The 14,526-nt window shown below is 44.3% G+C and overlaps 1 protein-coding gene across 2 annotated transcripts in view; it reads left to right on the forward strand.

The window, feature by feature from the left end:
• LOC311063661 (uncharacterized protein) overlaps positions 1-13,947 on the forward strand; it is a 159,269-nt gene extending 145,322 nt beyond the window's left edge. The window contains exons 1-2 of one of the 2 annotated variants that reach the window (XM_084083190.1): positions 4,617-4,821; positions 4,852-13,947. In XM_084083190.1, coding sequence (XP_083939316.1) covers positions 4,735-4,821; positions 4,852-11,835 — 7,071 coding nt within the window. In that variant the 5' untranslated portion in view covers positions 4,617-4,734 and the 3' untranslated portion in view covers positions 11,836-13,947. Of the gene's footprint in view, positions 1-4,616; positions 4,822-4,851 lie in introns of those variants that run through there. The other variant, XM_084083191.1, reaches the window with a different exon arrangement.
• The last annotated feature ends 579 nt before the right edge of the window (positions 13,948-14,526 follow it).

Raw genomic sequence — 14,526 nt, forward strand, 5'->3', positions numbered from 1 at the left:
CACACACACACACACACACACACACACTTGGTGCCGCACTATGAGCTTGTAGAACTTCTATTTTTGAATAGCCAAACAAATCTACAATTGACACAAAGATGCATCCCCGGTCTTAAGGTATTGAAAGCAGTTACTGTGTTCACTCAGGAGTATAGTAGCAGTAGCACCCCTACTGACTGTAAGACTGTTTGCATACTGGTACTGTGGTGTAGTTAACTGGTATAGTTGCTGTGTTTTCACGTTGTGGATGCAATGTATTATTTACTATATTCGTTACCGTTTCAAAGTATGCTTTAATAAGTACCTGACAAACAAACATGCTCACTTGTGTGTGCCTAATTGTCTTGAGGTCAATCCAGGGCTAGTGTTTAAGGAGGCATTGCCAATATCCATGGCTTGATTTACTTATATTTTGATAAGTGCTAGGCATACCTGAATTTTGTATTAACCCTTTAAGACCGTGATCGCTGTCATTTTAGATTCATTTGGCTATTCAAAAATAGCAGATATACAAGCTCATAGCGCAGCACCAAGTGAGTTTGTAGATCTGCCATTTTTGAAGAATCTTGAAAGTTTGCAAACATTTTTAACTCTGATCTGTGCTTCTGGGGGTCCCTGGAACAACTTATTTTGACATATGGGTCTGCAGCAAAATACATATCATTTTTGGGGTCCTTTGCGAACATTCTAACTCCGATATGTGCTTCTGGGAGGCCCTGGAACAACATATTTTCAAATCGGGGTCTGCGGCCAGATGCGTATCATTTCGGGGGTCCTTGACATGGAAAAGTAGAGCACTAACACACGTTGGCAGCTTGTAGATCTGCTATTTTTACTCTTATTGTGTGCCACTCCAGTAAGATGAAGTAGGCAGTGGTTTTCAAATTTGTTGATTTGAAGCACTTGTATGTCAATGTACGGGCCGTAAATGGATAAAGCGAAAACACCAGGTTGAAGTCATGTTTCAGAGCTAGCTCTGATCATTGTTTTTCTTAACATAACACCTTGCTTTTGTTATTGCGAACGCAGCGGAAGGAGGTGCGCCTCCTTCATTGCTGTACCACAATAACCTACCTGACCTGGTGGAGACCTGTGCTCCTCTTTTAGGGCCCAAGCACTGCACAGTAGTGCAAAGTGAGCTTACTATGAAACCGTGCTCGGGTTGTGTGTCTGTGTGTCTCTCTGTGTGCACTGTCTGTGTGCAGCCGCACCCCCATGTGACTCACTATTTGAAAATGGCAGATCTACAAGCTCACAATGCAACGCGTTGTGAGCTTGTAGATCTGCTGTTTTCCAATTCTCTCCTAAATTGGCAGACATCTGTAGCCATGACATAACAAGGCATTATACATATATATTTGAAAATGGCATATCTACAAGCTCACTGTGAGTTTAATGTTTGGAAAATAGCAGATCTACAAGTTCACTGTAAGCTTGTTGCCTTATTTTAAATAGCCGATCTACAAGCTCACTTGTCAGCTTGTAGATAACTTGTGAGCTTGTAGATCTGCCTTTGACAGATATGTATTTCTGTCTAAAATACAATATTTTTGCTTAAAATTTTCAGCTGTGGCGTGGCTGTACACCAGACCTGATATCTTGGCCAACACAGCTGTGGACTGAGGGGACCATCCCAGACTGCACTACTGCAAGGTTTGTTTAACATAACATGACACATGTGATTGTCTTGGGATCAGTCCATTGTCCCTTTTTAAGGAGGCATTGCCAATATATATACTCTGTAGCTTAACTCTTTGACTGCCATATCAATAGTGTAATAGTGTGCCACTGCTGCCAGCAAAAAACAGTGATTTTACTGTACCTTTTGAAAAATCACGGAATCATCTCTGTGACTGCAGTCCTCAAGGAGATCCGCGCATTACATGCACAGGGTTATCAATATTCCCAGAGGGGTCCCAAAATTATTTTGTTGATCCCCAGATTATTAGTGCACACTTTATTGTCTCCACCAGGCCGGAAGGCATGGCTGAGACTATGTTTTGCACTCTGTCCGTCTGTGTGTGTGTCATTCTGTCTGTGGACAGCCAATCTTTGGTACCGTTGACTTGATGGTAGTGAAACTGTGCACACACGCTCCCTGTATGCTATAGCAGAATTCTGTCCCAAATTAGTCACATGGGGCTCCTGGTTATGCCACCAGGAGGCCAATTTTTGCAAACACACTTTTGACTGCACTACACATGTTTTTCAAACATCACAATAATCGGTACACAGTATCTCTATTGTCATTCAACGAAACGGGCTCTGTTTTGAACAAAATGCCTCAAATCATGAACACAGCGTGCAATTTCGGTGACATTTTGCACACACATTCCCACTAGGAAGAGGAAGAAATGCCACTTGAAAAATGTCAAGTCAGCCTCATGGTGGCACTATAGCAGGTCGATACATGTTTTTACCTATAACTGCACTGATCTGTGTAAAACCTTGTATGCACACTCCCTAGTGGCCAAGAAAAAGCCTTTGCCCTGCATTTTTAACATCTGCCTTAAGTGCAATCAGGTAGCTGACTTGTGTAAAACTATTATTTTTCCCTATTGAAACTGCAATGATTATATTTCCCCCAAATGAATCTGGAAAATGAGGGCCGAAACGTACTCAAAAAGTTGTGCAACTTTGCACACACATCAAGTGAAGAAAAATTACGTATTTTAATCTTCTCAAAAAGGGGCATGGCCTAATCGCTCAATAGCGCCCCCTACAAAAGTTCATGCTTCAAGCCCAACAATACAACTTCACCTACATGCATGAAAATTGTTACAAACTTGTATCATGTCCCAACTTATGAAAAAGTCTCTTGGAGCCATGACCAAAACCAAACCGGAAGTTGGCCATTTTTTATTGGTAGTGGCGTTGTTGTGCATTTCATGCCGTTTTCACAGGTTGTACTTTCACTGACTCCTCCTACGCGGATTATCGGATCCCCCTCAAATTTGCTCACACACAAAAGACGTTAACAATGAAAAGTTATCAAAAGCTTGTGTAAAACGGCGTGACCACGGCAAAGCGTCCAACTTCAACGCCAAACAGGAAGTGAAAATAGCCGATCTACAATTCCTACTGGCTGGCCTTTAAACAGCCATAACTTCGGTTTGCAACAAACTACAGAGTACAATTTTGGTATGTGGACTAAGACCACCAATAGGGACGAGCTGTCATTTCTGAAGCCCCACCCCCTCTGTCTTCCTATTGGCTGGCCTTTAAACAGCCATAACTCGAGTTCGCAGCATACTACCCAGTAGAAGTTTGGTATGTGGACTTAGACCACCAATAGGGACGATCTGTAATTTCTGAAGCCCCGCACCCTCTGTCTTCCTATTAGCTGGGCTTTATACAGCCATAACTCCAGTTCCCAGCATCGAATATCTACAACATTTGCTAGGTACACTTAGACGGCCAATAGGGGCAGGCTGAAATTGCTTAAGCCCCGCCCCCTCTGTGTTCCTATTGGCTGGGTTTTAAAAAGCCATAACTCCGGTTCCCAGCATCAAAAACCCACAAAACGTCCTAGGTACACTTTGACGTCCAATAGGGACAGGCTGAATTTGTTAGCTAATTTAGCCTAACTTTTCAGCTGATTGCTATACAGGCTTGTATCGTAGATGTATACAGAACGTCGACGACCCGGTCATCGCTGCGTGCAGCTTTAATTCTAGTTACATACTGTTTCCACACATTTTAAAAAGGTAATGACTATGTAGGATCCAATTTAGTCAAAGCTGTCAGCCATTCTTATTCAAAAAATTCAAATGAAATAAAACAAAATGGTTACACTATTACTCTACAGATAAATGGTAACAGTAAACAACAGTAAAAAAAGTTTGCAACAGCAAACTTATGAATTAATCCTTTATTTTCCCATACTGCTAAACCTAACCTAAGTGCCGTACTTAGATTCTATGGTGTACTCATCATATACATAATCTTTGGTATACATATATTCTTATGTAATACTTTCTCTCTTTAGTTATACTTTTCTAATTTTTTTGGTTAATATTGTATACAATCTTGAATGGCTAAGTTAAACAAGGGAATGTCAACTATTACAAAACTCAAGTCTGTTATAGCCATAATGGCATGAATGATAGATGGATATGAATAAAACAAGTGCCATACATACAAATGCAGCTGTTATATTCTTAACATACCAATAATGCACATTATGGAAAGATGAAAAAACTCAACAGTCAAAGTAATTACTTCATATATACCGATACTTGAGCAGATCTAAACAAAGATTTTCATCAAAAATGTGCCCTTTAAACAGCCATAACTACAGTTCGGAGCATGCTTAACGCCCCAAACTTCGTAGGTGCTATATAGCAGTGTAAAACACTTCAAATGGCCATGCTTCAGTGACCAATGCTCTTAGCAGCGCAACATAGGACTAGGTTTGAAGGCTGCGCAGCAGCCTGAAACTCTACTGTCATAAAATGGCACACACGGTTTTTACTCAAGAATATAACGGTAGAAAAAATATATATTAAAAAGTAATTATATTGTGAAACTATAGCGCTAGTCTGAAATTGTTCTATATTTTTTTCTAGTGTTCATCGGATCGGAACAGCTCTTCTGGTGACTTTTTAACGGTAAGTAAGTCGATTCTAGATGCCTGGAGTGATTTTTGACTAATGCTACACTAGTGTTGAAGGTTGTTTTTTGGTAAAGACTGTACATTTTAATAAAAGTTCAGATCAAAAACTTGCTGACATCATGCCTGGTCGTGGGAAGAGATCTAACGCTAAAAGGAAATTCTGGGCTTCTAAATTAGCCCATGCAGATGCACCAAACAGTTGCACAGTGGTCAATGAAGGAACACAACATGCACAGTCAAATGTTGAAGACAACATTGGCGAGGCCATGGACCTTTCCAACAATGACCCTGTACAACAAGCATGCACCCCGCCACCCTCTGTGAAATCTGTGCAGGCATCCAAAAGCCAAAATCATCATAGGTTTTCCAAAATGTCAAAGAATCGGCAGTGTACATGCATGGCTCTGACATTTTTGGCACACCAACATGAAGGTCTTGACTTGAAGATGGATGATCTTGACAAGATACTAGACAGGGGAGACAGTCTGTATAAAAGAACAATAGAACAACTAAAAAGACAAAATCAGTTTCAGTCATGCCTGCTGACAATGGAGGAAGTACCTCTAAAGGTCGAAACGGAACACAATACGTACTCCGTGAAAAAATCGAACGTGGAAATGGGATATATGAGAGCTGAGGGAGAGCCCCACCGACAGCATTGGTTCCTGAAGCTTCAGGAAAGACTTAAGTGTCTGTCTGAGGACGTCAAATATGCACTCCTAACAGTATCACCATTCACCATTGCTGTTTTTAGAGACAGGTCTGGAAGATATGGACTGTTTGACTCTCATCAGAGAAGTGCTGATGGCCTACCTTTGCCTGGAGGAAAGGCTGTAATGATGACATTCACTCAGTTGGATGATCTGTTCGCTAAGATAGACCAGCTAATTGACTTCTCACATGAAAACACGATAGACAAAATGCAGTTTGACTTCATGCCAGTGACATTTGAACAGACAAATGCTCGGTCACCCCATCTGTCAACAGTGCAAGTTCATCCTGACAACCTGCATCACAAAGAGCCTGTTGATCTAACTTGTCAGGATGAAACAAACACTGGACCTCCAATCACCAAGCATTGTCTGCAGGCTGGCCATTCACTGTCAACACAAGTGATGTCAGACACTACAAATGAAGGGGCAAACAAAATAGGTAACCAACGAAAACGAAAATTAGCGAGGAGACAAAAGGACCAACTAAAATCTGATACCAAGGAAAAACCTTGGACTCCGAGGAAGGAATACATGAACAAATATATTGCCATGAGATGTATAACGGATACAAAATTCAGGACAAGGCAAAAACAATTTAAGAACGCATACTTTAAAAGAACATACAATGAAGATTGTATGTTCAGAGGGCAGCATCAGGTCAAAAAAAAGGCATATGGCAAAAAGAGGTTCAAATTAGATGAGGAGTTCAGAGGGCAAAAACAGGTCAAAATTAAGGCTTATGACAAAAGAAGGTACAATGAAGATGAGGAGTTTAGAGAAAAGCATCAGCAAAAACAGAAGGGATATAGAAACAAGAGGTTCAAAGGAGATGAGGAGTTCAGGGAAAAGTTCAGGGAACGCATGAAGTCCTATATGGCCCGCAGATGCAAAACGGACCCGTTCTTCAAGATGCGCTGTGTGATGCGACGTTCAATGAGGATAAGAAATAGATACAAGGACTTATGTGATGAACTGCGCAAACTTAGCAAAGCTTTAAAAGCGAGGAAAGATTTAGATACTGCGAGGAAAGATTTAGATACTGCGAGGATAGATTTAGTTACCGCACCCCAACAGAATGAGCTAGTACAAGGCGCTATAGCGAGTTTCCAGAAAGCCACAAAAGATGGACCAACTAAGGTGTGCACAACGTGCCATCGGGCTCTTTTCGCTAATCAAGTGTATGTTTGTCAAAGGTCAAATTACACGATCAAACCCGCAGTGGTTGCTGCCTGCTTAACAGGCAAATACCTTCATTCGTGTGATGATCAATGTGGAGGGCCGAAAGATTGCGCTGTACCCTTAGAAAGGCGAACAGAGTGGATTTGTCAAAGCTGTCACAAAAGTGTAGAAGTAGGTAGAATGCCACGCTTGGCTGTCGCAAACAACCTGGGACTAGCCCCCATTCCTCCAGAGCTCCGCCAACTCAATGTGCTGGAAAGACAAATTTTAGCAATAGACATACCGTTTGCCAAGATTCTCACACTTCCTAAAGGCAAACAGAGTGCGATACATGGTGCTGTGGTTTGCGTGCCAGCAGACGTGGCAACCACAGTAAACACGCTACCCAGACGGCTCGATGCATCCTGTTTGTACAGAGTGAAGCTGAAGAGACGTCTGCGGTACAAAGGCTATCATCTTTTTCACACTGTCAATATGACCAATGTGTTATCGGGCTTGAGTAAACTCATCGAGACACACCCCGACTACAAAAACATCATAATCCGAAATGATGAAAGCATCAACGATGCAAATGTGGAGGGCCAGCTTGAAGAGCTACCCACTGTTGAACAGACAGCCACAGATGAAGTCATGGACAGTTGTGATGAGGCCGAAATGATTGAAGTAGCCGATGCTACTGAATCTTTCGACCCATCACAGGGAGTGGATCAACATCCACCCACTGCCCAAGATGAGCAAGATGCGCTGAGACCTGGACATGGCTTGGACGGTTGCTTGCAACCGGATGACATTGGACAAGAGACAATGACATACGGCGATGGCATTTTCTGCCTCGCCCCAGCCGAAGGCAACAGGCCTGTCAGCTACAGCACAGTCCCAAATCTCGAAGCAAAGGCCTTCCCTGTCTTGTTTCCATCTGGCGAGAACACGTTAGATCGGAAGAGAAAGCTCAAACTGAGCCCAAGCAGGTACTTTAACGCAAGGCTTTTCAGTGCCGATGATCGTTTTGCGAGAGACCAAAGCTATCTCTTTTTTGCCCAGTTTGTTACAGAGACCCACACGGCCAAAAGCACCATCTCAATTCAATTGAGGAAGGGCAAACCCTTTAGCAAGGATGGTCGCAGGATCACTAACAAGATGTTGCAGGACAAGCATGAAGTCGAGAGACTGGTCCGAAACCGCGATGCAACAAGGTTCATGCAACCCCTGAGGGGGACGCCAGCCTACTGGCAGAAGACCATGTTTGATTTGTTTGCCATGGTCCGTCAGTTAGGCCCACCTACCTTCTTTTTGACCTTAAGTGCTGCCGAATTCAGATGGCCAGAGGTCATAACGGCAATAAAAGCACAGCAAGGCCAAATAGTGGATTTTGACAAGCTTGACTGGAACGAGAAATGCGACATCCTCAGAAGCAATGCAGTGACTACAATGCGCATGTTTGACAAGCGAGTTGCTCATGCGTATACAAAACTGCTGCAATCTGATGCTCGCCCGCTCGGTCACGTCATAGATTGGTTCCATAGAATAGAGTATCAGGCCAGAGGTTCCCCACATGTTCACGCCTTATTGTGGGTAGCCGACGCCCCCAAACTTGGGGAAGACTCGGACGAGAAAATATGCGAATTTGCGGACCGCTACATTTCGTGCCAGCTGCCTGATCCAAACGAAAATCCTGTGCTTCACCGAATTGTCCAAGAAGTTCAGATGCACAGCAGAAACCACACAAAGTCCTGTAAGAAAGGTAACAGGACATGCAGGTTTGGTTTCCCCAAGGCACCAGTGGACTCAACCTGGTTAACTAACCCAGTGCCAGTTGATCCAACGGAAGAAGTCACGGATGAAGACGAAAGTGGCGCAACAGGAGGAAATGATCCTTCATTTCCTCCTGTTGCACCCCTTTCGTCTTCATCCGTGACAGACGAAAGTGCAAAGAATGGTACCGAGGGCATAGGCAAACAACAGAAGGCAAGAGCACAGGCTTCTTTGGCCAAACTCAAACCTCTGTATGATCTACTTCTGGACTTACCATCAGAAGTGACCGACCTCTCAGAGTTGCTGGCAAAGTGCAATTTGACTCACGAAGAGTACGACAGCTGTCTTGAAGACATGCGAAATGTCCAGGTGCTCTTGATGAAGCGTGGAGTCAAGGATTGCTATGTGAACAACTACAACCCAGTTTTGCTGGAGGCCTGGAATGCCAACATGGATATCCAGTTTGTCCTGGATCACTTTGTTTGCATCTCATACATGTTGTCCTACATATCCAAGGCCGAACATGAGATGGGTGAGATTCTGAAACAAGTAGTCGTAGGCATAGACCCCACGAAAGTGACCGAGAGGGGTGCAATGAACGAACTTGTTCACGCATACGTTAAAAACAGACAGGTTAGCTCTCAGGAGGCAGTGGCCCGGACTTGTAGCTTGTCATTGAAGAAATGCTCGCGCCCAGTTGTCTTCCTCCCAACGGATGACAATGCAATGAAAATGAGCCTCCCGCTCAGCTTGCTGCAGAAAAGACCAGGAGATTCGAACCAAGTGTGGATGTCGAGTCTTCTGGACAAATACAATGCCAGACCCAAAACGTCGGTGTTTCACAACATGTGTCTCGCAGAATTTGCATCCGAGTACAGAATCGTGTACGGTAGCGAAGCAAAAAAGCCAGATTGCCTTAAGCTGTCTGACAACATGGGAACCATTAAAAAGCGCATGAAAAAACACGCGGTAATCAGATACGCGAAATTTTCGGAACAGAAAGACCCCGAGAAATACTTCGGCACCTTGCTGAAGGCTTACCTTCCGCATCGCTATCAGACCACACTGAAAACCGTAGACTTCCCCACCTACAAGGACTTCTACGAGTCTGCGTCGGTGAAAATACCTGGGCAAAAAGGGACTTGGCGCGCGAATGCCATCGTTGCGGAAAACAGGATGAAATATGAAAGACATGCTTCTTCGATGGAAGAAGCATTACAGGAGTTCATGAAAAATGGCCCCGCGGAAGATGCGTGGGCCAACATTGCCCCCGAAAATGAGCTCGAGCGGATGGAATGTCTTGCCGAACAAGATCAACATCCACTTGCGGACGACGAACAAGACGACGTCCCAGAGTTCAGTTGTCAAGAGGTGGGTACAATTGTTGCGCACAGGGTGTCGGCTCCGCAAATGAGCCTCGATTACCTGCGCTCATTGTGTCGAAACCTCAACCGGACTCAAGCCTCCATCTTTCACTCGGTACGTGACTGGTGTTTGAAGAGCGTACTTGAGAAAATTGACAAACCCGAACCCTTCTTTTTCTTTGTCACTGGGGGTGCTGGAACTGGCAAATCCCATCTGATTAAGTGCATCTACGGTGAGGCAACAAGGATTCTCCGTCGACTCTCCAGACTATCTGAAGAGACGGATGCATCCATGCCCACGGTGCTGCTGTCTGCGTTTACAGGAACTGCAGCATACAACATCGCGGGAAACACATTGCATTCCCTGTTGAAGTTGCCCAGAAAACTGAATCCACCCTACATAGGGCTGGGAAACAAATTAGATGACGTGAGGGCAAAGCTGGGAAATGCGGAGATTATCATCATAGATGAGGTCTCGATGGTTTCAAAGGCCATGTTTCTTTACATCCACTGGAGACTGCAAGAGATCAAAGGCAGTAAGAGGCCATTCGGTGGCATGTCGGTACTTGTAGTAGGCGACTTTTACCAGCTCCCTCCAACATCCAGTGGGAAACCGCTCTGCGTGCTCGAAGAAGGCACACCGGACCTTCTGCACCAACACTTTCAGATGATCACGTTGACCGAGATCATGCGACAGAAAGATGATGTGCCCTACGCACAGCTTCTGAATAGGTTGAGGGTCAAAGCGAAGAAAGATCCGCTGAGTGACACAGACAAAGCACTCCTTGCTCAACGAGTGACATTGCCTCACCTTTGTCCTAAGGATGTTGTGCACATCTTTGCAACCAACAAAGAGGTGTCTCAACACAACGCCAAATCTTTGTCTGCGCTCCACAGCCAGATTGTCAACATACCCGCGGAAGACTATAGGCAAGTTGATAACCACAGGACTCGACTTGCCAGTCCCCGTACAGGAGATCATCAGGATCTTCTTGACAACTTGCAGGTTGCAGTAGGCGCCCCAATCATGATCATTAAGAACATAGATGTGGAGGATGGCCTTGTGAACGGGACATTTGGCAAGATTGATAGTGTAGAGATACAGGTAAACAAGGACGAGAGTAGAGTAGCCAAGCTTTGGCTTGTAGTAGACAAGCCTGGAGCAGGACAGAAATACCGGAAAACTACACCTGGCTCTGCACAAGTGTACGTCGAGAGATACGAGGACCACCTGAAAGATAAAACGCTTCGTAGGCAATTTCCCATCAAGTTGGCATATGCTTGCACAGCTCACAAAGTCCAAGGCATGACTACACAGTCTGCAGTGGTTTCCTTGAAACGGATCTTCCAACCAGGCATGGCCTACGTTGCCCTCAGTAGGACAACGTCATTGCAAGGTTTGCATATAATTGACTTCGATGCGAAGAAAATCTATGCTGATCCTGCAATCACAGCTGCCCTAGAATCCATGAAGACCGCCTCACTGGACAGTTTTATGCCACTGTTAAAGTATCGAGAGACGACAGGCCAGGCGCAAACACTCGCGATTATACATCACAACACGCAAAGTTTACCGGCACACATTCGAGACATCAGGCAACATCACGAACTAACCCATGCAGATGTCCTGTGCTTGACCGAGACTCATCTCACCGGCTGCAATGTGGCTGACAGTCTCCAATTAGATGGATACACCATGTTCAGCCGCAACAAGCACATCTCGTACTCCAACCTTCCTGAACGTGCAGAACAGGATGGCGGAGGCGTCGCTGTGTATGTGAAAGACCATTTCCAGGCACGTGAAAAGCGTTACATACACAATGTGACCAACCTCGAGTTTGTGGTCGTCAAGATAGAGTCCCCTGTCAAGCTTCTGATAGCTGCAGTGTACAGACCACCACGTTACGATGACCCGTTCATGGACAATCTTAAGGCCCTTCTGGACGCCTTAGAAGTGATGGACCACCATCCCATCGTAGTCTGTGGTGATTTCAATGAAAATCTACTGGCCAGTGTAGGTACTCCGATAGCAATGCTGCTCGAGTCCAGAGGATACACACAACTGATCAAGGAGAAGACTACTGACAAAAACACGCTGTTGGATCACATTTACATCTCAAGACCACAGCAATGTCTACAGTCTGGAGTATTACGTACATACTACAGCTACCATGATCCTGTGTATTGCGTATTATCCTCCGATCAGGACTAGTGCATAGCCTGCAAGACAAGCTTGCAAACACTGGAACCATGTAGACCTTAGTTAGTTGTAGAACATCGTGCTCTTTCCCACCAAACGCATTCTGACCTGCTATATTCTAATATATAATATATCCCATCTGCCGCACTCAATAACAAACGGATTGCGAACAATGGAACCTACTGATGCTTGGATTGGACATAAACAATTGTTATTAATAGTGGTCACCAGAGATGTTGTCGAGACGGCAGGAACTATTCATAGCCACACGCTACCTCATGCTCTGGTGCCACTCCAGTGTAGGTACTCAGATAGCAATACTGCTCGAGTCCAGAAGATACACTGTTCAAAAAACACGCACCAAACCAAGCCGTAGGGCCATCTTCCGCAGGGACATTTTCATGAACTCCTGTAATGCCAAACCGAGCCGCAACCCGCGCACCAGACCAAGCTGCGACGCGCGCACCAAACCGAGCCGCAACCCGCGCACCAAACTGAGCCGCGACCTGCGCACCAAACCGAGCCGCGACACGCGCACCAAACCGAGCCGCGACCCGCGCACTAGACCAAGCCGCGACGCGCGCACCAAACCGAGCCGCAACCCGCGCACCAAACTGAGCCGCGACCTGCGCACCAAACCGAGCCGCGAGCCAAAATACCGACGCGTGACACGTTGTTTTCAGATCTACTGATGCTTGGATTGGACATAAACAATGGAAGGATGGCAAATAGTGGTCACCAGAGATGTTGTCGAGACGGCAGGAACTATTCATAGCCACACGCTACCTCATGCTCTGGTGCCACTCCAGTGTAGGTACTCAGATAGCAATGCTGCTCGAGTCCAGAAGATACACTGTTCAAAAAACACGCACCAAACCAAGCCGCGACCCGCGCACCAAACCGAGCCGCGACGCGCGCACCAAACCGAGCCGCGACCCGCCCACCAAACTGAGCCGCGACCTGCGCACCAAACCGAGCCGCGACACGCGCACCAAACCGAGCCGCGAGCCAAAATACCGACGCGTGACACGTTGTTTTCAGATCTACTGATGCTTGGATTGGACATAAACAATGGAAGGATGGCAAATAGTGGTCACCAGAGATGTTGTCGAGACGGCAGGAACTATTCATAGCCACACGCTACCTCATGCTCTGGTGCCACTCCAGTGTAGGTACTCAAATAGCAATGCTGCTCGAGTCCAGAAGATACACTGTTCAAAAAACACGCACCAAACCAAGCCGCGACCCGCGCACCGAGCCGCGACCCGCCCACCAAACTGAGCCGCGACCTGCGCACCAAACCGAGCCGCGAGCCAAAACACCGACGCGCAACACGTTGTTTTCAGATCGTTATTTTCAGTGCGACACAAGCATACATCATTTGAAGGAAATCACACTTTTTAAGAAGAAAACACCAGAGCAATAAATACTGCCGCAAACATCTGCTTTTTTTAAACAAATATCTCTGTTCCGTTAACATTCTCTTCCCCCTTCCACAAAGCGTTGTTGTTCTTTAGGGATACTGCATTAGGATATAATGTACACAGTCACACACACACATAGAAGATATGGAGATTGGAGATCAAAGAAAACAATAGAGGGGGGGGGGGGCGTGTAATTGGGGACCCATAAAATGTTTCTGGGACCCATTTAAATGACCACCTGTGGGTCCCGGGACCCATTACATTGAAAACCTAGCAACATCACTGCAAATCTCACCTTTTTTGTCTTGTTGAGTATTATTCATATTGTAGGATTCTTTTGTCTTATTCATATTATAGCATTGTTTTGTCTTATTCATATTGTAACATTGTTTTGTCTTTTTTCATAACTATTGATTGTGAAGCATTTGTTTGAAAAGAACACTAACACTTGTTTCCCTGTTTTTCAGAAGCCGTCCAGCACTGACAGATTTGTTTTGCCTTTAACCTTTTTCTACTTTTCAGGAATGTTCTTTGTGAATGATTGTCATATTTCTAAGATAATTGCATTCCATTTATGTTGTGGCTCGTGAACCGGTAGTACCCAATTTCTATAAACACAATATTGGCCATCCCTGAAATTAATAACAAACTCACACATAAATTAAACAATTCGAACAAATGCATAACAAACTATTTTGGATTGTATACTGCCTTTTCATGACCCACTACCTTATATTTACATGTGCATGTTGTAAATGTTTAACTCACCATTTGTTTTTAGGGCTGTAAGACTGTAACACTTATTAGGACTAAATTATTTTATAATTCATTTTGACAAAAAAATATAATTTTAGTCAAACAGCCAATATACACGCATTAAAATAGGACTTAATTTCTTAATTAAACTAGTAAATGTAATCCCAAAATAATTATGGAAAATGTTACACATTGATTCATTGATAAATACAAAATTAGACATCTACAAAATACACTTTGAGATAATTCACTTAATCAATATAGTTGCAGCCCTACAATTTTACCTATTTTTCAGCATGTTAAATGTTGTTTAATAATATATTAATATATTTACCAGGAGCTTGCTTGATCGCCTTTTTTAACAAAGGGGTCGGTGCAAGAATTTTTCCCTGTGCACTCCTAAATTGGCTGAAATAGGAGGCAGGTTTTTTGCTTCACCCTGGAAAATATTAAATTTACTTAAAAGTTAGAATATAATTTTGGATAACAACAATAATAGTAGTTATAATAATCATTCTAGCAT

Source organism: Gymnoscopelus microlampas (assembly GCF_963454915.1).
Source record: "Gymnoscopelus microlampas genome assembly, chromosome: 16".
Lineage (NCBI taxonomy): Eukaryota > Metazoa > Chordata > Actinopteri > Myctophiformes > Myctophidae > Gymnoscopelus > Gymnoscopelus microlampas.